This window comes from Erigeron canadensis, chromosome 4 (assembly GCF_010389155.1).
Source record: "Erigeron canadensis isolate Cc75 chromosome 4, C_canadensis_v1, whole genome shotgun sequence".
NCBI classification, from domain to species: domain Eukaryota; kingdom Viridiplantae; phylum Streptophyta; class Magnoliopsida; order Asterales; family Asteraceae; genus Erigeron; species Erigeron canadensis.
Window position 1 is genome coordinate 43,127,626 of NC_057764.1, and position 25,391 is coordinate 43,153,016.

The window sequence follows — 25,391 nt, forward strand, 5'->3', positions numbered from 1 at the left end:
CTATTGATAACCGTGCAAAAAAAAAACGAAAGAAAAAACTCCAAATGGGATCCGTAATGTCATAATCTAAATAGTGATGCGGGGTATATAATGAACCAATAAAAGAGATCATATAAGCAAAAAAAAAAGTATCAAAAAACCAAGAAAAACCAAAAGATAAATAACCTTAACGAAAATAGAAATAACAAAGGAAAAATAAAATATTGTGTAAAAGTTTCCAATATATTAATTTAGAACAAAAGCCAAAAAACTATGATGAACACCAAGAAAAAACCCCAAACGGGATCCAAAATGACAAAATCTAAATAGTGATGGGGGTATACGATGAACCAATAGAAAGAAAACACAAAAGCAAAAAAACTATGTAATAAACCAACAAAAACCGAAAGAAAAATAACCTTAACGGGATCCGATATATCAAAATCCAAAAAAACGCGGGGTATAGGTGGACCAATAGAAAGAAAACACAAAAGCAAAAAAAAACTATGTAGGAAACCAAGAAAAACCGAACAAAAAATAACCTTAACGGAATCCGATGTGACAAAATCTGGGAAAAAACGCGGGGTACAGGTGGACCAATAGAGCAGCGCCACATGTCACGTGACACTGTTCATTGTCCTCGCCTTTAATGAGATTATTAAATTATATATATATATTGAAAAATGATTAATCAACCTAACTCATATGCCTAAAAATCAACCTAAAACCTTAGAAATTTGACATATGGATTTCACTAATTCTCTTTCCTAATCTTGCCCCCTGATTTTTCCACATGTCATCATCTTATTATTAGGCATACCTTTAGGCACATCAATTAGGTTGATTAATCATTATCCATATATATTATATATATTAAAATACAATATATATATATATATATATATATTATACGAGTAATAAATAAAATTAACAGGGAGGTACATTAGGGTTTTCTTTTGGCCCTCGAATCAAAATCAAATCAGTTTCTTAGACGGACAGATCGAGCATGTCAGATACTAAGAAGGAGGAGGAGTTTAAGGTGACGCTTGTTTGTTCGGACGGGGTGTCCATCGATGCCAAGTCCTTCGCCAAGGAGTCTCCAACTGTACGTGACGCTTACGAGTATCATTTCAAAAAGTTGGAACTCGAAGGCCAAAGCGACATCATTTATAAGGCTCGTGAATATTGCGAGGGACGTGCAAAGATCAGGAACGTTCCTGCCAGTAGTGATGATACTATGGTCCTACAGAAGTTGGATGCTTTCAATTCCGAATTTCTCAAACGCAATAAGACCGATGCTATTCATCTTATCATTGTACGCCCCCCTTTTTTTTCTTTGTTTCGTATATTATTATGTCTGTTATTATTTGGAGGTTATTATTTTGCAATACCAGGGTAATTTTAAAGGGTTATCTATTATACTTTAAACCAGGGTTATCGCTAATACAGCCAAAAAATTTCAACTTTTTAACTAATTGTTTTTGTTGTTCACTAATTTAAATTTATTTACCTAAAATAATTATAATACCTTAGAGGAATTAAAATTTCATGCTCTTTCATTAGAGGGCTCATTCAATATACTTCTGACAAATTTTTAAATCCGAGGGCCCGGACGGCTAAGGTGTTTGGCTATCACACTCTATGACCTATCATGACCTGTCACCTCCACCACCGTCACCGCCGCAACGCGCGAGTACCGTTTTATTTATTATTTTATGGATAATTAATAATTATTTTGGTTCAAATTTGCTTTCATTTCAGGCTGCTTGTTATTTAGACATACAAAGCCTCATGGAGCTGCTGATGGAAGAGGTTGTTGACATGCTCACCAAGATGACCGCTGATGAGATTTACGGCATATTCCACGTCAATTTGAGAAAGTATAATTACTATAAATTTGAAGCCATGGTATATTGCCTCTATGATATCGGGAAGGTTTTTGATTGAATAAATCATCAACAAGGTAACGAGGGTTTATTGTTGTTGCCCGTTGTTTTAGTTGTGATGCCTGTAACCCTCCTTTGAATATTGTTCGTCTTTATAACCCTTTGAATATTGACTAGCATAAGCTGCTTCTATATTCTGTTCTAGTCTTTCTCGGTATTATATTCAGTTTTTAATCTTTGTGTTTCCTTATTCGAGTGTTTGGGTTAGGGTTTGACCTGTGTGGGCAAATAGGATGGAAGAAACACAGTGTTAAATAAATTGCAAGTTACAAATGTTCCATTTTAATTATAAAGTTACATTTGACCTTTAATATGGCCGTGATGGCCATACATCAGTAAATGGGCTGAACCTTTAATATGTTTGTTAATGGTTCATGACTTTACTGCCTCTCTAGAATTCGCCCATCTGTGAGGCATTTTGGCCTTTCGGGCACTTAAGATAAGTGGAGGAAGGTGCATGGGTATTTTGTAATGGCTGGTTCTGATACTACTCGTTTGCTAAAAACTTGCTTTTGTGCGTGTATGGGAATCATGAAGTTTTTGATCCTCTGCTGAAATGTTTTTTTCCAAGATTAAAATGAAGAGTTAGGTGACTTGGAATGGTTTGATTTCATCATATACTCGTGTGCTCAAGTTGGTCTGTGTGACAAGGCTTGATGTGATAAGTCAGAGTGCTGTTACTAGTGGATATGCTTCAACGGGTAGATCAAATGAATCTTTGAAGCTCTTTAGGAATATGCTGCTTGCAAAAGTGAACCCAAATGCTGTAACAATATCAAGTCTCTTATCAGTTTGTGAGATTTAATTAAGTTATATTTGCTAAAGAAGTTATATCATTAGAACTTATGCTGATGATAATTTTTTGGTTTGCAATGGATTGATAAATATGTATGCTAAATGTGGTAACGTTAAGGAAGGGCATATAGTATTTAAAGAATACGGGACGAACATGGTGAAAAAAAGTAGTTTAACATATATTTGAGGTGCTATAGTGGTTAATAAGATCGGTAAATTAGGTGAAGGTAAGGAAAGAAAGTGATTCAAACCCTCGGTAAGCAAAAGCCTACATAGCATTTCCTGTGCTACGCCTAATTTACAGTTTTTAGTATTGTTGTTTTATGTTTAGCAAATTAATTATGATGAGTTTGGTGTGTAGGGAGATTAGTTAATGATATGTTTGTATCATAATCAAACACAATTCACAGCTTGGTTTAAAAACAAAATCGGTTTGGGTTACAAGTTTATAACAAAACATGCCGATCAAGATGGGACTATGCATACATAAATTGTTTCTTTTGACAAATCAACATGGTGACCAAAGAAAAAACTTTTACATATATCTTAACAGTTTAATAGAACACCAATTACACAAATCAAACAATAAGAACAGATAATAACAATCCTAAACAATAGGCCAAAATTCTCCAACCACGACTTCCAAACCCTCGAACACGCCATTAGCACCTGACCAATGTTGGTCATTAGACTCATTTGTGGGGGAACTGAGTGGAAGTATACCCAAGTATGCCCACCATTAGCATATCCTTCAAGCCTATTGTTTGCTTGCATTCAGGAGATCGCTCACTCTCTGCGGTAGCAACAGTTGGTGGAATGCTGCCCTTCTGCAGTTTACATAACAAGCAACTTGTAAATCAATTAATCTCCTGGAAATGAACTAAACAATTGTCTAGGCGGTATAAATTCATTTATACCAAAAACTGGAAAAGCTTTGGGATATATGATATCTTCAAAGGTTAAAGTTGCTAAATTTGAAACAACTTAAAGAAATTAAAGATGCTAACAATGTAACAAGTTAAAGAGTTGACGTTGCCAAAGTGTATAATGCTTTAGACCTCCTAAATTGATATTGAAAAAATGAATACCCTTAATGTTTGGGTTTGGAATCATATCCAAACGCGTACTTTATAAAATCAAACCAAAAATGTTGATTGGTTGGCCCAAACCACTTGGTTTCTACAATTACATCATCATCATCCACTAAATGTAGTGTTTTAGGTTTAGGTTCCGACTCATCAAATGTGACATCTAGTGAATCCTCTACAATGTTGGTTTCTTTATTTAGGACCCTATATGCTTTACTTATAGATGAGTAACCAAGAAAGATACATCCATAAGCTTTAGGATCAAATTTTGTCAAGTGGTCTTTCTTATTTAAGACAAAGCATTTACATCCAAATACTCTTATATGTTTTAAGGAAGGTTTCTTACCTTTTAGAACTTCATATGGTGTTTTATTCATCATTGGTCTAAATAGGACTCTATTAAGAATATAACACGAAGTAGCTACGGCATCACACCAAAACTTTTGAGGAATAGATTGTTCATTTAGCATAGTCCTACTCATTTCTTGAAGTGTCCTATTTTTTCTTTCAACTACTCCATTAGATTGAGGTGTACGTGGAGCCGAAAAATTATGAGTTACACCATGTTTATCACAAAATTCTCCAAATTGAGTTTCATTATCAAATTCTCTACCATGGTCGGTTCTAATCGAGACTATAGTGCAACCTAGCTTGTTTTGTATTTTTCTACCAAATATTTTAAATTGAGTAAAAGCTTCATTTTTATGTCTTAAGAAAAATACCCAAGTAAACCTAGAATAATCATCAACAATAACTAAAGTATAGAAGTTGCCTCCATAACTTTGGATCGACGATGGTCCAAACAAGTCCATATGCAAAAGTTCTAGACATCTTGTAGTTGATATTATGTTTTTAGGTTTATGACTAGCATTAACTTGTTTTCCTATTTTGCATGCATCACAAAAATGACAATCAAATTTCAAGTTAGGCAAATCTCTCACACAATTCATAGAGGATAGTTTTTGAAGTTGTCTCATATTAGCATGTCCTAATCTTCTATGCCACAAAGTAGAAGTATCATGTATGGTAGCTAGGCATATATCAAGTTTCTTATAATCACTTAGTTTGCATGTATACACACCTTGTTTCCGTACACAAGTAATTATCACTTCACCATCTTTAATTATTTCCGCATGCGTTTCATCAAACATGACTTTTAATCCTTTATCACATAATTTACCAACACTTAGCAAGTTAAATTCAATATTTTTCACATGAGCAACTTTTTCAAAGCAAAACTTTTCATGTTCAATGTTACCTTTACCAATGATTTTTCCTTTGTGATCGCTCCCAAACACCACATCACCTCCATTGCATTTTGCATAAGTATAGAAAACCTCACGATCTCCGGTCATGTGTTTTGAGCATCCACTATCGGTTATCCAATCATCTTTCTTAATTACTCCATTGTAGCATTCCTCATCTTCATCTTGTCCGACGAAGCACATAGTGGAGTCCCCATCGTCACTATCACTCCAAGTTCTACTTGTGAATTCCGGTTGATCATCACTTATACTTTCTGGGCCACGAATTGCCATGAAACATTTCTCTTGAGTTTCTTCTACTTCTTCATCTTCCTCATCTTCCCAAGCACCACCAACATATGCTCTTTCGTTTCTCTTTTTAGTGCATTCATTTACCAAGTGGTTAGGATCACCACAATTGAAACACTTTCTACTAGATTTTTTCTTCAAGTCTTGTGGTGGTTTTCTTGAGTCATTTTGAGGAGGTCTAACAAATTTTCCATTTCTTCTAAAAATCTCCTTGAAATTTCTCACCATACATGCCAACTCTTCATCTTCATATAGCTCTTCTTCATCAATCCCATTATCACTAGAGGATTCATTGTGTTTGGCTTTAAGAGCAATAGACTTGAATTTGTCTTTCTTCAATCTTGCTATTTCTTCATCTTTCTCCAATACTACCTCATGGACTTTGAGATTTCCGACTAGTTCATCAAGAGTCAACTTATCAAAGTTTTTAGCTTCATCAATAGCCGTCACCTTAGGTCTCCATTTGGATGGAAGTGCCCTCAAGAATTTCCTCACATATTGCTTGGTTGTGTAGGATGTACCTAAGGATTTCAAGCTTGTACAAATGGTGTTAAATCGAGAATATCCTACATCTATCTTTTCATTTTCACCAATAGTAAATTGTTCATATTGTTCAATTAACAATTCAATTTTACTTTCAATCACTTGTTCATTTCCTTGGTGAGTTACAACTAAAGTGTCCCAAGCCTCTTTTGCATTTTTACACATGAAAACTCTTTCATATTCTTTTCTAGGCAAGACATTATACAACATAAGTTTTGCTTCATAATTTTTTGCAATGTTTTGTTTGTGTTCGGGTTTCCAATCTTTCTTTTCAACTTTAAGCCATTTCTTTTCCGTAACTGACCATTCCTTAGCCTCATAATCACCCGAAACAATTATATCCCACAAATCAATATCTTTTGCACAAACGTAAGTTTCAAATCTTTGTTTCCAATAGCAAAATCCTTCCATTTCAAGAAGTGGTGGTCTTTACATAGAACACCTCTCAACATAATTACCACTTTTGTTGTCCATGGATTCAAACTCGAGATTTTTGAAAAAAATAAGTTTTTACAAAAATTAGAGCAACGTGCTATGATATCAATTGTAAGTGTAATCTAGAGGGGGGTGAATAGATTATACCAATTTATAACTTCTTTTTGTAAAATTATTCATAAAACAAAGTTTAGATACTTGGTTTGTGCAAAGATGAATTAAAAGCAATAATCAATCAAATACAAATGAATATAAGAGATAGAGTTAGAAGGAAATCACCAAACACTTGAACACCGCGATTTATAGTGGTTGGGACGAATGTTAACGAATTCGCCTTAATCCACTCCTCGATTCACCAATCGAGATTTGTAGCACTATGATCTCCAAACCCGGTGGAGAGTCTGATCTTACACACTTGACACTTCAAGGATGCAATAACTCTCAACACTTCAAGAGTTACCCAAATCTCTAAACACTAGAGATTTTAAACCAACTTGTTCTTGACACTTCAAGAACTCAAATGAAATCCTAACCACTAGAATTTCCTCACAATACTTCACTCTCACTAGAATGAAGTTTACAATGATTTGTAGTAATAATTATTTCACTAATAAGCTCACTACACAATTCACTCTTGCTAGTATATCAAATTTGAATAGATGATTGATTTGATAATTGAAAATAGAATCACAGGAACTTAGTATGCAAGAGGTCAGTCTTCATGTGACACCAAGGAAGGATTATATAGAGAAGTGAGAGAAAGACCCGTTTCAATTCGCGGATGCTTTATGATCCGCCCTTACCATCTGTCGATCTACTTTCTGCAACATCACCTTGTTCTTGACAAAAAGTAACAATCCGTTCAAGCCATGTCTAACTCACTTTCAGACTTCATTCCCTTACCATAATAGTATAGAAACAAGGATTGAAAAAGGTAGGAAGATGCTTACTCAAAATGTTGAAGTCTTGGTAAAAGAGAGGTCACATGAAAGCATAAAGATGGGTGAAGGTGAGAAGATAAGGTGAGTTTCTAGGTTTTTAAGCCTTTTAAAAACATTGACTTTAGTTGACTAAAACTTGTTGACTTTTATTGACCATCCCATACTTAGAAAAAATTTGGCCCAAAATTAGGTGAAAAATCAAAGTGTTTAAAAGTGAATTTAACAAATTGGAAAACCTACATATGTTATAACAAACATATTCTATAAGTTACGGAACCTGAAAACGTCGAACGATGCTCGAACAAATGTCAAATTGAGAACAGCAGCTGGAGGATGCTGTGGCGGACGTCCGCCAATCTGCACACCATCTGCAGATTTTGCAAGAGACACATAGTGCTACATTTTTGCCAAACTTGATCCATTTTCAGTTTTTGGCTTGGAAATAGCGTATACATGCATAAATCAATATTTATCTTGTTTTACATTCGTATCGTGTATTATTTAGCATCATCAAAATCAAAGAGACGTTATTTGACTTGAAAGTGCCTAAAATGCACCAACAATGATGATGAAGACAATGACGATGATGAAGACAACAACAATGAAGACGATGAAGATGTTCAACATGATGATGAAATTGATACAATGGGTGTTGGCTCAAGTGACGAGACACCTTATACAAGTGATGATACCATCGACGACTATAGCGTTGATGGGGATGTATCTGGAGACGAAGAAGAAGAAGGAGCCCATGCACAAGGTCCTTTGGAGCATCAACAACTTCTTAATCTCGTCGATGATAATGAAGATTCTCTAATGCCATTCAATGAAGTTCAAGAAGATGTGGTCTTTTGGTCGAGAGAAAGAAATGTGATAGAAAAAGGAATGTTTTTTCAAAGCAAGGCGGAACTTGTACACGCTGTTAGGCTTTGGAACATAAGAGAAAATAGAGAACTTATTGTTATGGATACAAGGCCAACGTTTTGGAAAGCACAGTGCATGACAAGGGGCAAGAATTATCGTGGTGTTCCGGACCGGGTCCCGTGTAGGTGGGTTGTAGTTGGAACAAGCAGAAACAAGTTAGGCATGTTTCAGATCACAAAGTGGGTGAAGAGTCACAATTGCTATGGAGAAGTGATATCTAACAACAACCGATGTATGAAAGCAAGTATGATTGCTTCTGAAATTTTGCCTAACGTGCGGGAAGAATTAACTTATAAAGTCAGACAGATCCAGGCGCAAGTAAAAGCAACTTTCAATGTGGATGTGAGCTATGCCAAGGCGTGGAATTCAAGAAGGATAGCAATTTAAAGGTTGTATGGAACTTGGCCGAGTAACTTTGATGCATTGCCCAGGTATGTTGCCGAATTACAACGTTCTAACCCTGACACCGCTGTGGAATGGCTCCATTCGCCAACTAGTTCAAGCCACATACAAGAATTCAAGTTTGTATTTTGGGCTTTTGGACCGGCGATTAGGGCATTCCAACGTTGTATTCCAGTGATCTTTGTCGATGGCACTCATTTGAAAGGCAACTACAAGGGTAAGTTGCTAACTGTAGTGACGAAGAACGCCAATGGACAACTATTGCCGGTCGCTTTTGCCTTGGTTGATGAAGAGTCTAATGAAAGTTGGGGATGGTTTCTAACTCTCTTTCAACAGCATGTCGCATCGCAGCGGGTGGGTGATTTGTGTATCATTTCAGACCGTCACCAAGGCATACTTAATGCAGTGAGCCAAATTGAGGGGTGGCATCATCGGTATTGTTTGAGGCACGTTTGTAGCAATGTGAACTCACACTTCAAGAACAGGAAAATCAAGAATTTGGCTTGGGTTATCGGTTCCACATCCCAATCATCCAAGTATACTTGGGTGGTGAGGGAAATCAAGGGTGAAGATGATGATGTTTGGCCGTATCTGAGAAATATTGGTCTAGATAAGTGGACTCTAAGGCACGACTCGGGGCTTCGCCGTTGGGGTAACTTAACGACAAACATTGCCAAGTGCCAAAACAACATCCTTGGTAAGGCTCGAATGCTACCCATTAGAGCTTTAATTGAGACCACATTTACCTGGACAAGAGACCATTTTGTCAACCAATACCGGAGGGCCAACAGTTGGAACCCACCACTAACTCCCAAAATGTGGCAGGTTTATCAGATGCGTGAAAGAGCCTCAACAGGCCATAGGGTGGAAGTGTTTTCTGAGCGATCGGGAGTTTACACGGTCATAACAAACCAAAGAAATGCACAAGGCGAGAACACATGCAACGTTGTCATGGCGGCGAATAGGAAAAAAATGCTCTTGTGGAGCTTGGCGGCATCAAAGGTTTCCATGTTCTCATGCCATTGTTGTTTGCGGATATAGAGAAGAGAGAGCTGCTAATCTTCCTAGCAAGAGGTACACAACTAGGACGTGGATAAGTCAGTATAATGCTGCACTTGCTCCCCTCCGAGACGTGCATTACTGGGCGCAGGTAGATTGGCAGATACAGGGAGACCCGGCAAAACTGGTCACGCATAGGGGTAGGAGACGCACCAGACGTTACCGGGACGAGATGAATGAGAGTTCTACCAGCAGATCTTCAACCTCAAGACAACAAGCTGGATGTGGCGTTTGCGGTCAATTGGGCCATAACAGGAAGACATGCCCTGAACTTTGAATATGGCAATAATGTTGTCGCTTTTCTGTTTCTGTTATTGTGTGTTGTTGTTGTTTGATGTTTTAATCCGTTAAGTTTATCTTTTCTTAGCCGTTTTCATGTATGAAATTTGTGAATTTTATGTTTGTTTTTATGTCATCTTCGTATTTTTTGGTAACTTATTTTAAAACAGAATAACATTAAAAACATTATAAAACAACATATAAACAACATTAAATACTAATTAAAAAACTTATTTTATTTCAAACGAAAACGATTACAAAAAGAGTAGAACTTAAAGGTTGTAATCGTTACGGTGAACCGAATAATATGGCGAACCAAATCGGGAATCATTTGAGTCTACGTCACTGTCACCATCATTACGGTGAATGTATTCACCGGGCTCATAGTCAGGTGAGGCTGTAGCTTCAGGGTCTTCGGCGTATTCCTCTCCTGGATGAGTCACGTAACCATCAGGTCGCCTACCAACCAGGCCAAATTCATGATGATAGCTAGTCTGGTGCTGAATCGTGCTAGTCATTGAGGACTCGGCAAAAGTAAGATGCTCAATGCTTAATTGCAACCATTGGACCTTCTCCCGCAGGTAGTACAAGTACCTGTTGTCTATTGTGGACGGTTGTACCACTCTTTCATGTTCAAAAATCTCAGCCTCATACTCTGACTTTTTTCCCCTTCAAATGATCAATTAAAGTTGTCACCTCATTTTTACACTTGTTATCATCAACAGGGACGGAGCCCAGAACTTTTTTTTTGAGGGGGCAAATTTAAAAGTCTCTTATTATATTTATTAGGGTCATCTTTGAGGGGAAAAAAATTTTTAAACAAAAATTAACTATCAATGGAAAATTTAAAAAAATGGACCCTTAAAATAATTTCGTCTGGGTGCCAGTTATGAGAACATTTATCTTTAACTTGAACACTATTCTTTGCAATTTTAGAGCATGTGATAAATTTTGATACAATTACCCAAACAAATAAAACACTTTTTTCAACTTCGTTAAAAATCAAAATAACCGAAGATTTTTATTTTATCAATAGAAGATTTTATCTCAAAACTAATGCTCCCAACATAAGTAACATACTTCCAAAGAAGAAGCTTATGACAACGATGCTGACATTTGTATGTATAATGTATTTTCTGTTTATTGTTACGAGTATTATTTAGGAATAAAACTATAAATATACCTCTAAAAAATTACATTGTACCAAAATTGGAATGGGGACATTTGCCCACACTGCCCCCATTGTGGAGTTGTCCCTGATCATCAATACCGTCAATCCGAACCCTCTCTTGTACTCCAAACCGGGTGAGATTTGGAACTGAATTAGCACCAGAAAGACGTGCCATTTTAGATATATTTTTTGAAATTTTTTGGAGGGTTTTTTAGTTGGTAAATTGTTAGAACAAACCGAATGTGGGTATATATATATAGATTTGAAACCGGTTTTTGAAATACCGGTTTCGAACTTCGTACCCATTACCCCTATTCACTGTCACATCATGCTGCACACCTTTCACATCAACCTGGAAAAATACCGGATTCAAAGATTCTTTTTGAATCCGGTATTTCAAATACCAGATTCGGCTAGAACTTTTTGAATCCGGTATTTGTAAAACCGGATTCCCTTGTTTTACAAATTTTTTTTTTCCAAAACTTGTTTGACAAAACATCCTTGAAATACGCCCGTTTTAAAAAAAAAGTAAACTAACTCACTTTTGTTCATATGGAAGTTGTTTGAAGTTATCCGCTGAAGTTTTTAATAATTCAGGATCCCAGTGTTGCTTTTCTCTTGCTACAAATCAATCAATCAAGTTGTATTATTATAAAAAATATATTTATTTGATAATATTGGAAGGGATTCAATCAAGAGATAGAAAAATTATGCACCTTTTTGCAAGCGATTAATCAAGGGTGGTCTATATGGAAAATCATAATCAGTCGGTGTTGCTATTCGCTTATTTGCCATGTTTTCTGCTATGTTTTCTGCTACAATCAAATTAATCAATCAACCAACAACAGTATTCAATCCTAACACGGAATTCTAATCAAGTTTTTTATACTAAAAAAATAAATAACCTCCATCAATTGGGATTAATTAAGTTTAAAACGATATAATAATAATAATACATATTATGAAATTTTCATAAAATTAAATAATACTAATAGTAATAATAATGATGACGACGCACCTTTTTTAGGGATTTTCTCCGGGGTTGAATCATCATCATCACCATGAGTCTCTGAGATTCTTTTATCCTTTGCTCTATCCGGCATTTTTTTGTTATGCTTTAATCAATCAATCGTTAATACACAAATACTAATCAGATTCTTAAAACCTCCTTGTGATTTTGACAGATTAGATTCAACCATTAGGTTTTCTGAAAAAATATTTAAATAAATTAAACCTCGAGCAATTAATCAATTGGGGTGAAGGAGAGAAAGCAATGAGTTCGATTTTCCAATCTAGAGTTAATTTTATAAAAGTGGTTGTCACATTTTTTTTATTTATTTTTTAATGCATGTGTTTTTTTTTTTCTTTATATCATCATCTGCAGATCGCATAGCATTCGTCAACACGTGAGGCTTTCTTCGCCTAGATAATTATCACAAATCAGTTTCTTAGACAGACAGAACGAGCATGTCGGATACTATTAAGGAGGAGTTTAAGGTGACGCTTGTTTGTTCGGACGGGGTATCCATCGATGCCAAGTCCTTTGCCCAGGAGTCTATAACTGTACGTGATGCTTACGAGAATCATTTCAAAAAGTTGGAATTCGAAGGCCAAAGCGACATCGTTTATAAGGTTCGTGAATATTGCGAGGAACGCGCAAAGATCAGGAACGTTCCTGCCAGTAGTGATGATGGTAATGTTGTCCAACAGAAGTTGAATGCTTTCAATTCCGAATTTCTCAAACGCTATCAGCCTGATGCTATTCATCTGATCATTGTACGGCCCCCCCTTTTTTACTTTGCATCATTATTATTTGTAGGTTTTGTTTTGCAATACCAGGGTAATTTTAAAGGGTTATTATTTTATGGATAATTAATTAGTATTTTGGTTCAAATTTGCTGTAATTTCAGGCTGCTTGTTATTTGGACATAGAAAGCCTCATGGGGCTGATGATGGAAGAGGTTGTAGACATGCTCTCCAAGATGACTGCTGATGAGATTTACGGCATCTTCCACGTAAATTTGAGAAAGTATAATTACTTTAAGTTTGAAGCCATGGTATATTGTCTCTATGATTTCGGGCGGATTTTTGATTGAATAAATCATCAACAAATTAAGGAGGGCTTATTGCTGCTGCCGCCGTTGTCTTAGTTGTGATGCCTGTACCCCCCACTTTTTAAATTTATTATTGTTTGTCTTTATAACCCTCCTATGAATATAATATTGTTTCTCTGATTACCATAAGCTGCTTCTATTATTCTGTTCTAGTCTTTCACGGTAATATCTCCAGTATGTTAATCTTTGTGTTCCTCGTTATTCGAGTTTGACTCGTATGGGCAAATAGGAAGAAACACAGTGCTAAATAAATTTCAAGTTACAAATGTTCCTCTTATAATTATAAAGTTATATATTTGACCGGCCGTGATGGCCATACATCAGTCAGTAAATGGGCTGAACCTTTAATATGTTTGCTAATGGTGCATCTGTTCATGAACTTTAGTGCCTCTCTAGAACTCGCCCATACTGTGAGGCATTTTGGCCTTTGGGTCAGTTAGGATAAGGGGAGGGAGGTGCATATGGGTATTTTGTAATGGCTGGTTTTGATGACTATTCGTTTGCTAAAACTTGCTTTTGCGCTGTGTATGGGAGTTTTTGAACCTGCTGAAATGCTTTTTCCCAAGATTAAAAATGAAAAGTTTGGTGACCTGGAATGGTTTCATTTCCTCGTATACTTGTATGCTCAAGTTGGTCTATGTGACACGAGGCTGCTTTTTTTTTGTTGAAGTCGGAGAAAGATTTTAAGCCTAATGTGATAAGTTAGAGTATGTTATTAGTGGATTTGCTTCGACGGGTAGATCAAATGAATCTTTGAATTAGCTCTTTAGGAATATGTTGCTTGCAAAATTAAAGTGAGCCCAAATGCTGTAACAATATCAAGTCTCTTATCAGTTTGCACGGTTATATTTGCTAAGGAAGTTATATCATTACTGATGATAATCTTTTGGTTTGATAAATATATGTATGCTAAATGTGGTAACATTATATAATATTCAAAGGATACGGGATGCATGAACATATATGGTGCAGTGCCTTAAAAATCTCTGGACAAATGATCAGCAACTACTGGATTTTCAAATTTTGGGTAATCTCTTTGAAGAATGATTTCAAATCTCTGGTGAAACATGCTTATATGCATATCTCTTCACATTATCTACTATTTTCAATTTTCTATTCGGTACACCATACAATACCGAAATCGATACCGAATACGGAATACCACCTATACGGTATCTTGGTACTGGTAAGGTTTCCGGTTTTTCGTTAACTTCGTTCATCCCTAACAAAGATATAGATTAGGATGAGCGGACGGTGTCTAAGATACTTGGTGGTAGTTCGGCAACTTATGTTACTGTCAAATGTACATGCTCAAAGTGGTCAGTCTGCAAAAGTCAGGGTGTCGGGTAGTGTATGGGTTATAACCAAAACTCCGGGTCAGAGCTGGATTGAATTGAATAATAAGGTGCATATGTTCACCACATGTGAATTTATGCATGCAGAGTGATATGATGTAAGTTTAGACACTGCTCAAAACATTGTGTATTCAAATGAAGATGAAGGGCTATTGGTTCTGTTCCCCATCATAAAGACACAGAGGTGGCAAACTGGGCGGTTGAGCAGATTGGCCTACGGGTCATGTAATACTATGAATAAAATGATTTATGCATTCGAAATACTTTGGGCAACTCAAACCCATTTGAGCCATAAGAGATAAAAGATGAACTCGAATAGACCAATTAGTAAGTAAGTAAACAAGTTGATTTCTCCACAAGTAAGCGTTTGGTCTGCAAAAGATAGATGAAGTACTTATGTCCACAAGAGCTTTAGAGGGTGGATACTGTCCTACTGGGTTCAATTACTCTATTAAGTTGAGGAAACAAATACATGTCAAAGAAATTAGCTACTATGTTACAAGGAAACAAACCTTGTAATCTTTCAATCTAATTGTCTTTGCATTCTGTTTAGACATAGCAAAGTAGCATTTTTTAATTTCATACAATTTTTCATTGTGGTGTTGGCAAAGTGAATATTTTACCCTCACTGAAACAATAATCATACAAACACAATAGTTATATCACAAGCAAAAAGATATCAGATTTGGGATTAATGACTATAAATGGTCAGTTATTAACAAAGTGGTCACTCAAAACTTGGTTTATGTTCTCTATGAATTCACAAGTTGAATTTCATTTCAACTCCGAGCTGAAATCATCACATACAAATCATGCTGTGCTTGTATTGGGTGAGGCTTGACATCAAATTCATCACATGTAAATAATAGGCTAGCTAGTAAATGTTCTTGTTATTGAGGGCCTGAGGGGTACGCCAACGGTTTCAACTCACAACAAATGATACAAAATCAACTGAACCTGACCCATCTTAACACATTTTAAAGTGGATGGAGCGGTCCCTTTTTGAGTTTTTGGCATAAAACATCCGCCATGTTGGGTTTTGGTGCGGATGCCGCACCACCCTTGACATGGTGGTCAGTGTTGTAGCAAGGGAGCTGAAGTGACCTATATTTCATTGCTTTGGGGAAGATAGTTGAAACGTCACGAAAACAAAGGTAGAAAACCATCTCCAATTGAAAAGGTATATTGAATGCCTTAATTGAAAAGAGACTCAACGATTTTTAAATCTCCAAAAGTCCAAAGCAATGTTATGGTGTAATGAATAAATGAAGTAATTGGTCATTAGGTTAATTCTAAGAATCCGACTGCATCTAAGTTCAATCAAATCGTTTACTACATATGATAAACTCAAGTCTTATTATATAAGTGGTTAGTACATGTACACCGTCGTGATAGAAGTAAGGCTACCGTCAAGATATTGCGACCAAAACCCGTAAAGGAAGTCCTTAGTCCGAGATCAATTTAATTGATTGTAGTTTTTCTTTATCAACAGAACGTTTATTATGTTTTCTTTTTAAATGTCCTGTGGTTTTTTGAGTGAAATAGTTAATTATACTGATGAGATTTTTATTATATAAAACTTTTTATAACTTCTCTTGTAAAAGTAAATTCTAAAAAAACGAAAATTAGGAATACAAACCACTTTAAAAACATAAATATAATTGGTATAATAGCAACGTGTAGGACATGACATTGAGAATAAAGACGTTTTTAAGATATTAGTTTAACAAAATTTTAAACATATGCTAACACGGTACTCGCGCAATACAGTTATGGTGACGACAACGATGGTCTGGTGGTAATTGCGTTTTGGGCGTAGTTGGGGCAATTATCTGCTTATTGTATTTACATAACGCAAATAATCATAAAGGGGTTGGGTATTCTAAAACAAGTATTAAAGTAAACAAATAGAACAACATTTTGATCCTTTAATCATGATTAAATTGTTGTACGATGATTTTCATGATGCACAGTGATTTTCAATAAAGAGAAACATATTGTTTAATTTGTTTTATTTTACGTAAAACCTAATCATAAAAATTATTGACGATAAAAATGGATATTTGCATTTGATTAAAAAAACACACATTTGAAAGATGGAAAAAAAAACACATACTTTATCGGAACCCAAATTTAGAAACCCAAAATTTATTGAAAAAAATGCAATCACCTTGAATGAATTGAATTAGCCATAGAGGCTTGTAAACAATTTTCTTTTGACCACAAACTCACCCAATACATCACAAAAACCACCCCTCGGCCCTCCCTCACTATTTCCACCACCACCACTGCCGCCGCCACCTTTCATTTCACTTACAAAAATTTCACCCAATCGTTTTCTTTAATTAATTACTATGCTAAACTAAATAAAACACACACCACGTACCAAAACAAAAACATACCCACCTTTCATTTCATCCCTCAACTTCTCCATTTTTATAGGCAAATCATAATAATGACCCCCCAAAAATCCAAACCCACAAACCAGGCCTGTGCGGCATGTCGATACCAACGTCGAAAATGCACCCCAGACTGCCTTTTCAGACCTTATTTCCCTCCCAACCACCAACAGCAATTCCAAAACGTACACAAATTATTTGGTGTAAGCAACATTACCAAGATTATCAAGAATCTTGATGATGATGATCGCCACAAAGATAACGCAATGAAGAGCCTTATTTACCAAGCCGATGCCCGTGCTCAATACCCGGTTGAGGGATGTTGCAAGATCATCCGTCAACTTCATCACCACTATGAAACTGCTTCTGCTGAGCTTCAATTTGTTTTGAGGGAACTGGCATTATGTCGAACATTTGGTGTGCAGAAATACAACAAGCAGTTTGATAATATTACTAGTAGTTTTTTTGATAATAATGCGAGTTTTGATTGTGATCTGGTTGATTTTGATGAGGTTGGTTGTGATGATGTTTTGGTGCAAAATGATGTTACCAAATATGAATCAAGGTTTGAAAAAAAAATGCTTTCTTTTTTATTTTAAGATTTTTTTGTAAATAACAATCAGCCTCCATATATAACATTTCGGTTTTCTTAAATAAAGGTTATGTTGATATAATTTGTTGTCTGATTTTTATTTTGTTTTTTTGCAGTGAGGAGAATGTATATGATGAAGAAAATGAAAAGGATGTGATGAAAGTGGAAAATGCGTACTACAATGAAGAAGAAGAAGAAGAGTATGATGATGATGATGATGATGTTAATTTGGATACATTTCAAGATGGTAAAGCAATTTAGGTTAATTTGGATACATTTCAAGATGGTAAAGCAATTTAGGTTTAATGGAGAGTGATCAGTTGATGTTGTTGGTTAATTATTAGTCCTTTTTTTATTAGCATATTATTAATAATTATAGATAGATACATCTCTAAGGTAAAAATATGATGGGCTAGAATGCTAGATCTTTTAACATAGTTAGGATCCTGATCACTAATTATTAGAGTACGAATTTTACATTCTAAATGTATAGTGGCTTATGGAAAAAGAAATGAATTGACAATGATGAGAAATTGCGTGTGCACTTGTGCAGTATGCAATGGGCAAATTAGAGGGTAAGGATTCTTTCAAGCTTGACTAATTAAATTGTGAGAATCTTAACCTTTGAATTAAAATCAATGGTCAAGATTAAAATTTTAACTTTAAATCTTAACATTTGATTTTCATCCAAAGGTTGAGATTATAATAACTTGACCCCTCAAGTTACTTTCAACTTGAAGGGATCTTCACCCCAAATTAAACTTGTTTCGGAAATTTGGGTAATGGGTCATATTGTATTATAACCGTGCCAAACACTTTCGGTTACTATTCCTTATATTGTAATATCATGAACGATGTGTAAATCACGTTGGTCCTTACATTAGACGGAAAAAACGTTGGGTCATGTACTCATGTTATAGTAAAAAAGTGAGAGTATGATACCATTTTAACTGATTAGCCCTATTGTATAACATCCAACTGTACGTATTCTTTAAGGTGGAATATTTGATTATTGTGGAGCAGAAAAGGTTTTAAACTTGAACATGTCATGAGAGATTGAGAGCAGCCTAGGCCTTTGATTGAAGCTCCCATTGACATAAACTTTAGGGAAGAAGACACTTTTATGGCCAAAGCCTAATGAGGGAGATCGAGCTATGGCACTTTTTCCACTTATTTATGCATCTCGTTGTAAATGTAAATGTAAATGCGTGAATGAACTAATACTCGTAAGATAGACATATTTAGTATCCCAATGACGTTAAATCTTTGTATCATGGGTTCGTCATCATGATGTTAATGGTTTGTGTTTGTGTGTGCGTCAGCGTGTCTGAATCAGGAATCCCCAATCTCTACTGGTTTTGCCTGACTCGTGACTAAACACAAACTGGCCTGGGCGTTAATATATTTATTATAACATCAATATGATCGACATATATGATGTTTATATTATTATTATTATTATCCTCCATAAATAAGAAAATTTTACAGGTAAGTATCCTTCATTTGTGGCCTTAAACAGTTAAACCAAACCCAATATTATAGAAAATTGGTTTTTGGATTTCGAAAATATATGTTTGGTAATAAATGGGGTGCGTAGGGTCAAATGGTCAATTGGTTAAAGCTAATTTATGGGTCGGCACTCTGTAGTAGGCTATTAGCTGAATAGCTGGTATTACATATTTACATTATATTTAGACTGGGCCAAATCAAGCCACTAACAACAAAGAGATAGAAGTCCAGGACTTCAGGCTTACAGATATTATCCATCAGTCAATTGCCAGTGACCCAGTGTAAAAGAAAAATATTCATGTAATTCATATCAACGAATATGTAAATTAGAAATATTATATTGAACTAAAGAAAAGGAAACCATGCAAGGAAATCCACCATCTGAAGATTTTTCCTCTATGGGTCTTCTAAATTTAATGTTTGATAGTAAAACAAATGGTAATAAAGGTATGGTTAGTTAAGATTTTAGAAACTATGCTAAAAAAAAAGAGAAAACACAAATTCAACACAAAACACACTAGAATAAAAAATCATTTGTCCATATTTATTTTTCACACTTTTAACGAAGCGTGAAGAAATTTGTTACTTTAATCACAATTAAATTTGCGTAGAAAAACTTCCCATTTAAAATAGTGAAAAAATTTTAAGAATGATAATTATTTCACACTTATAAATGTATTAATAAAATGTTCATAGTAAAAATTGTAAACAAATGTTAAATATTTTCACACTTCAGTGTGAAACTCAATTTATAACACCAAATTTCTTTATGCTCCCCCTCGCTAATAAAATCTGGTGTTACAATTTGACTTCTACATTTCTAAGTATGAACAATTAGGTGGCGTTTGGTTCGCGGAATTCCCTGGAATTAATGGGAATTGAAATCTAAATTTTATCATTTACCATGTTTGGTTAGGACATGGCATGGAATTGGAATTGTAAACTTTCCTTTGAATTCTCTAAAACATGAAATTCAAGATTCCTTCAAGATATGGAAGGAATTTTTAACATTCCAATGGAATGGAATGTGTATAAATTACCAAAAAAACATTCAAACAAATAAATTGTTATTATTATTATTATTATCATTATTATTATTAATATTATTATTATTAGAATTTCCTAAAATTAAAATAAATTATTATTATTGTTATTTTCATTTATTATTATTAATGAAAATATTAAAAATAAGACAAATATATTAAAAAAATATATATAATAATATTATATAAAAATAATAAATAATAATATAAATAAAATAGTATTATTATTATTATATTATTTATATTATTCTTATTTTTATATTTATAATAAAATTATATAAAAAAAAAGTGAATAATAATATTATAAAACAATATTATTTAAAAATAATAACTAATATTAATATATATATAATAATAACAATAATAATATTTTTATATATTTATATTATTTTTATTTTTATATATTTAGTATAAATTATATAAAAATAATGAATAATAATTATATAAAATAAAATATTTATATTATTAATACTTTTATATATTTATACTATTATTATTTTTATATATTTATAATAATATTTTATAAAAAATAATAAATAATAATATAAAAAATATAATAAAAATAATATTACATTTTTTATAATATTATTATTATTTTTTATATATTTATATTATTAATAATATTTTCATTATTATAATAATCATTTTTATATTTCTATTATAACTATTTATTCTTATTTTTATCATTATTTTTCTTTTTATTATTATTATATTAATATTATTTATACTATTACCATTTAAATTTATTATTATTACTTATATTTAGTTATTATTAATATTTATATTTGTTTTATTATTAATAAATAGTATTCTTGTCATTTTTATAAATTAAATTCAGATTCCTTTAGATGAATTCTATTGAATTCTGTCAACCAAATACATGACAGATTTTAAAACTTTCAAATTCCAATTCCTTCAAATTTCAATTCATTTAACAGATTTCAATTTCTTCAAAAACATTATGTGAACCAAACGTCCCCTTAATATATTTTTACACATTTGAGAGCGTGATTTTTTTTTCCCACATATATAAGTGTGAAAATATAATTTTTTATAAATTTTCTCACACTTTTAAGTGTGAAGAAGTTAATAAATTTTTTCACATTTATTAAAAGGTAAACGTGGATAAAAGACATATTTGTTGTAATGACAATAAACAGTAATAATAAGTATATACGAAGAAAATTAACACAAATTTTACTTGGTTTGGCTCAATGATTATATATATATATATATATATATTGGTGGGTTATTTAGAATTACAAGCAATTCAAAAAGTACAAAAGTACAAGGCCCTGCTGGATCTTCTTTCTTGTTCTCTGGCGAGACTATCGCCGCCAGCCACCACCTTCTTCTCCGGCAAACGCCCCGCCTCCTCGTTCTTCTCCGGCGAGACAATCACCACCGCCACCTCCGGCAACATTTTCGGCGACTTTTATGGTGAGAATCAGGTTCGTTTTCGGGTGGATACGGTACGGGCGTTGCCCTCATCCGTTCTAAACTGGTTGTCAAGGGACGCATTTGGGAATCGTATGGATTTGATGGGCGTTTAAAATTGGAGTATTATAAATCCATTTATTAGAATTGGAAAATTTTATAAATCCATTTATTAGACTGAGTGGTGTGAGGCGTTTGGCTACCCCGTTCCTGGCCAAAACGCGTGTGAAACGCGGTGAACATCGGCCCGGCTGGGTGTTTTGCATGCCAACCAAGCCCAAATCGAACAGGCAAAATCGTTGACCAAGCAACCCACTTTTTACCTTCCCTAGGTTTTCTATCCGTTTGGAATTAAATTTCCTAGAAAATTTTTTTTTTTTTTTTTAAATTCACCTTTTACTCTATTTAAACTTCATTTTCACTACACAACTCTTTACACTTTCTTCTCTTCTCTTTTTTTTCTATACTTTCTTATCATTTTTGTTAAAAAAAAACCCATGTATCCCAACAATTTCAACTATGGATTTCCAAGATCAAACACGTACCCAAGTTCCACCCGATGTTAACGACCCAAACGTCTTAAATAGTCCCGGGGTTATAAGGTACATGGCTTAAATGCAACAAATGCCGATGCAACCGATGACGATGCCACCGATGCAATCATTTGGTCAAAGACACATGGCAAGAGATGCCCCATTGTGTTGGAATGCCTCATACCACCATTTTTGTTAAAATGATCATTTACCTAGTTGGAGCCACATGGCCAAAGACCTCCTCCTCAAAAACCCCTCATACCATGATACCATTTGTCTTAGGACCCATTGGTCGTAGAATGGTCCTAGCTGTTTTCCGAGATGAACACCAACCAAGAAAAGAGTATAGACTTTCTTTAAAGATATATATTAAAACGGTGCCTTATAAATAAATGCGTAGGTTCGGTCACCGTTACGAATCTCCTAGTACGTAACCCACATTCAAATGGTATCCCACTTGCATTATTGATAGTGGTTGGTGATGTGTATAGTCTCCCGTAAATTGAAATAGAATGTACATGTGAAGGCGACTCACTACCTTCCTACTGTATTTATTTTCATCATATATATGTTTTTATTAATATTAATATAGTTTACTACCGTATAGGACCAATAGCCGTGTAAATATTATGAACAGGCTCTCATTCATATTTCTTTAAAAGCATTATTATGTACATCTATCAAAAGATATATCTTGTACCTAACAAAAATAGATTCTTTGAGTCAATATTGTGATCGAATCCGCACACTTCATATAATTAAGTTTAATACTGTAAATTAATTGGCTATTAAATGTATGACTGTTTTTAACGTAGACCCCGTTTTTATTTTTCATCAGCTTGATTACATATCAACATTTTTAAACTGATAGCTTGGTTAATAACACATCTTCAATTTCTTAATTTTTATTTTACTTTACAAACATATATATCACACTTTGGTCCCACTAAACTGAGAAAACAACCGAAGAGCTGATGCCAAGTGCCAACGGCGGTGACCAATTAAGTTACGAGTTCTTCAACCAAGTGTCCGCTACGAATGCTCTAATTATTCCAACTTTTTGGCAGCATTCTTGTGTCTGAGGTAGATTGAAGAACAAGTTCCTTTGGATCTTTTACTACACATTATCATGAAACTAAATGATTGAAATGATTGACCAAAAGGTTGCGCATGAGATGTCATTGTATGATTGTTTGTTAGGATCACATGGGAGCATGCACTCTTCATAATTATCTGCGAAGTTTGACAAGCATACCAGGTGTTATTCGAGTACAAAATAAATCAAACAAGTGACTACAGTGCATTTGCTTTTATTAGGAGTGGGTCAAAACTCAAAACCAACCCCGAATACTACTAATTAACAAAAGTAAGGAAACCAATTTTTTCTTTATATGATTTCTTTTCTTTTAAAAGAAGACAAGTATTTATAGTTCTACATCCACATACATTTAAGGGATATTTGTACCATAATTTTTGTTACTTTTACCATAATTATGCATTAAACAGTTGTATAATGTGCATTAATTATGATACATTGTTATAGATTTTTCAAAAACTGTGATACGAATATCATTATTTCATACTTAAAGTAACTCTATCATGTAATTTTAAGCCTTGATATATTTTGTTATAGGTCATGGAATAAAGACACTTTGATCTTGGTAAGCCACATTGGTTTATTAGGCCATCTCCAATGGTTACATTAGTTTGCCCAAATAAATTGTTCATCTCAGCAACACCTCAACAAATTGTTACAGCAAACTGAACCAACATACTGACCTCATTTTGCCTCCAACCAAACAAACTGAAACTCAATTTGTCAATGTCACATCATCATCCATATAAAATTAAATAATACACTATTATATATATATATATAAAGACAAAAGTAAAAAAATTAATAATTAAAGTAAATCTTGGCAAATTGAAGCACCAAACAAACTAAAAAGCAAACTGGAGCTCCAATGTTAGCAAACTGAAATTTCGAAATGCTTGATCCAAGCAAATTGGCATGATATCTCCAATATTGGAGATGGCCTTAGAGCTTCTCAGCTTCCTAATTTTTAAAGAGTGTTGTTGCTTTCCAATTTCCGTCCCTTCAAAAATCTAATTGCATGATGTATCTTCATAGTTATTGTTTTGTCCGAATTACATTCTTACCGCATTTTATTATACAAAAATTAAAAAAATAAAATAAAACACCGCTCATATGGACAACGTTATGGAGACAAAACGATAATTATAAAGAAGCCTATCGCATTTAATTTTTTTAAAGGATGAATACTAATAAGTAAATAAACACGCCTGAACAATCCGTGTAATTTACTATTTTATAATTTGTTCGTTCTAAGGGGAAATCGATACTGTTTTCTTTCAAACTTTAATCATTGTGAATTTGTGATAGAGTATTATTTTAACTTAAACAATTACTCCGTTTTATGGCTCCATTCGATCAGGTAAATAACCAAATGTGTATAATAATATAATATAGTTACCATGTACATATATAATTAATCAGAAGCCAAGCAACCATGTTCAATTGAAAAAAATTATTAAGTTTCACCTGCTAATTTGAAAATATATCGATTTTTCTCTTTTTCTGGTATACTTTTTAGTCTAAAAAGTAGAAATAATTTATCAACAAATGAATATATATCATTTTCAAATGATAAACTATGATTAGACTTGCTTATAGTATTTTATTATGAGCAAAGACATGGATCACCATATTAAATTAGAAAATCAGAACTTCTTCATTGAACTTTGAGTCTCAATTGTTAAGTCTCTAAAATACTTTAATAAAAAAACGTAAAACTGTGGCATTTTTTTAAAACAATTTTTAGTTTCAATTTTTACATGACTCGATATTTTAATATATTTAATGTTAAAGTAAAGCCGATAACGATCTCAGTAAATGACTAAATCAGAACAAAATGGAATGTATCACATAACTAAAGGGATTTGTTATCTTCGTGAGTTCGTGATGTAGAAATCAACAAATGATCTGGTGACAAATGGGACTGGGTAAAATATACAAAAAGGTATCTTCTTGATTGCTTGTATTCTAGCTATGAAAGCTATTTTACAGCAAGATAGAAACGAGACAGCGAGACACGGGATATGCACTGGTGTGTAGTGAGTACGCAGAATTGCTATAATGGATGGGTTGCCAAAACAGAACATGAGGAAAGGGTCAATGGACTGTAGACTATGTGGGAATTAATCGTGGGGAATCTGGTTTCAGCAAGCTGGTGCGAGGCTCCCATGATGGTTTTTTTGGAAGGCCAATAACCA

General features: G+C 33.9%; 3 protein-coding genes across 3 annotated transcripts; all 3 read left to right on the plus strand.

Annotated features, from left to right (window-relative positions):
• Positions 1-985: 985 nt before the first annotated feature.
• LOC122597677 lies at positions 986-1,926 on the plus strand. The gene is made up of 2 exons (XM_043770250.1): positions 986-1,294; positions 1,741-1,926. The coding sequence occupies exons 1-2, from the start codon at positions 986-988 to the stop codon at positions 1,924-1,926; spliced, it is 495 nt and encodes a 164-aa protein (XP_043626185.1).
• A 5,412-nt stretch (positions 1,927-7,338) lies between these two features.
• LOC122597679 lies at positions 7,339-9,942 on the plus strand. Its single transcript, XM_043770251.1, has 4 exons — positions 7,339-7,348; positions 7,855-8,563; positions 8,636-9,608; positions 9,757-9,942. The coding sequence occupies exons 1-4, from the start codon at positions 7,339-7,341 to the stop codon at positions 9,940-9,942; spliced, it is 1,878 nt and encodes a 625-aa protein (XP_043626186.1).
• A 6,895-nt stretch (positions 9,943-16,837) lies between these two features.
• LOC122598685 (LOB domain-containing protein 22-like) lies at positions 16,838-17,836 on the plus strand. Its single transcript, XM_043771266.1, has 2 exons — positions 16,838-17,548; positions 17,692-17,836. Exons 1-2 carry the CDS (start codon positions 17,040-17,042, stop codon positions 17,834-17,836), a joined length of 654 nt encoding a protein of 217 aa, XP_043627201.1. The 5' UTR covers positions 16,838-17,039.
• The last annotated feature ends 7,555 nt before the right edge of the window (positions 17,837-25,391 follow it).

Coding starts and splice junctions, on each gene's coding strand:
- LOC122597677 (XM_043770250.1), top strand. CDS start 986: ATGTCAGATACTAAGAAGGAGGAGGAGTTTAAGGTGACGCTTGTTTGT. Junction 1,295..1,740: donor ATGCTATTCATCTTATCATT/GTACGCCCCCCT, acceptor CTTTCATTTCAG/GCTGCTTGTTATTTAGACAT.
- LOC122597679 (XM_043770251.1), top strand. Junction 8,564..8,635: donor GATGTGAGCTATGCCAAGGC/GTGGAATTCAAG, acceptor TGCATTGCCCAG/GTATGTTGCCGAATTACAAC. Junction 9,609..9,756: donor GGAGCTTGGCGGCATCAAAG/GTTTCCATGTTC, acceptor TACTGGGCGCAG/GTAGATTGGCAGATACAGGG.
- LOC122598685 (XM_043771266.1), top strand. CDS start 17,040: ATGACCCCCCAAAAATCCAAACCCACAAACCAGGCCTGTGCGGCATGT. Junction 17,549..17,691: donor GTTACCAAATATGAATCAAG/GTTTGAAAAAAA, acceptor GTTTTTTTGCAG/TGAGGAGAATGTATATGATG.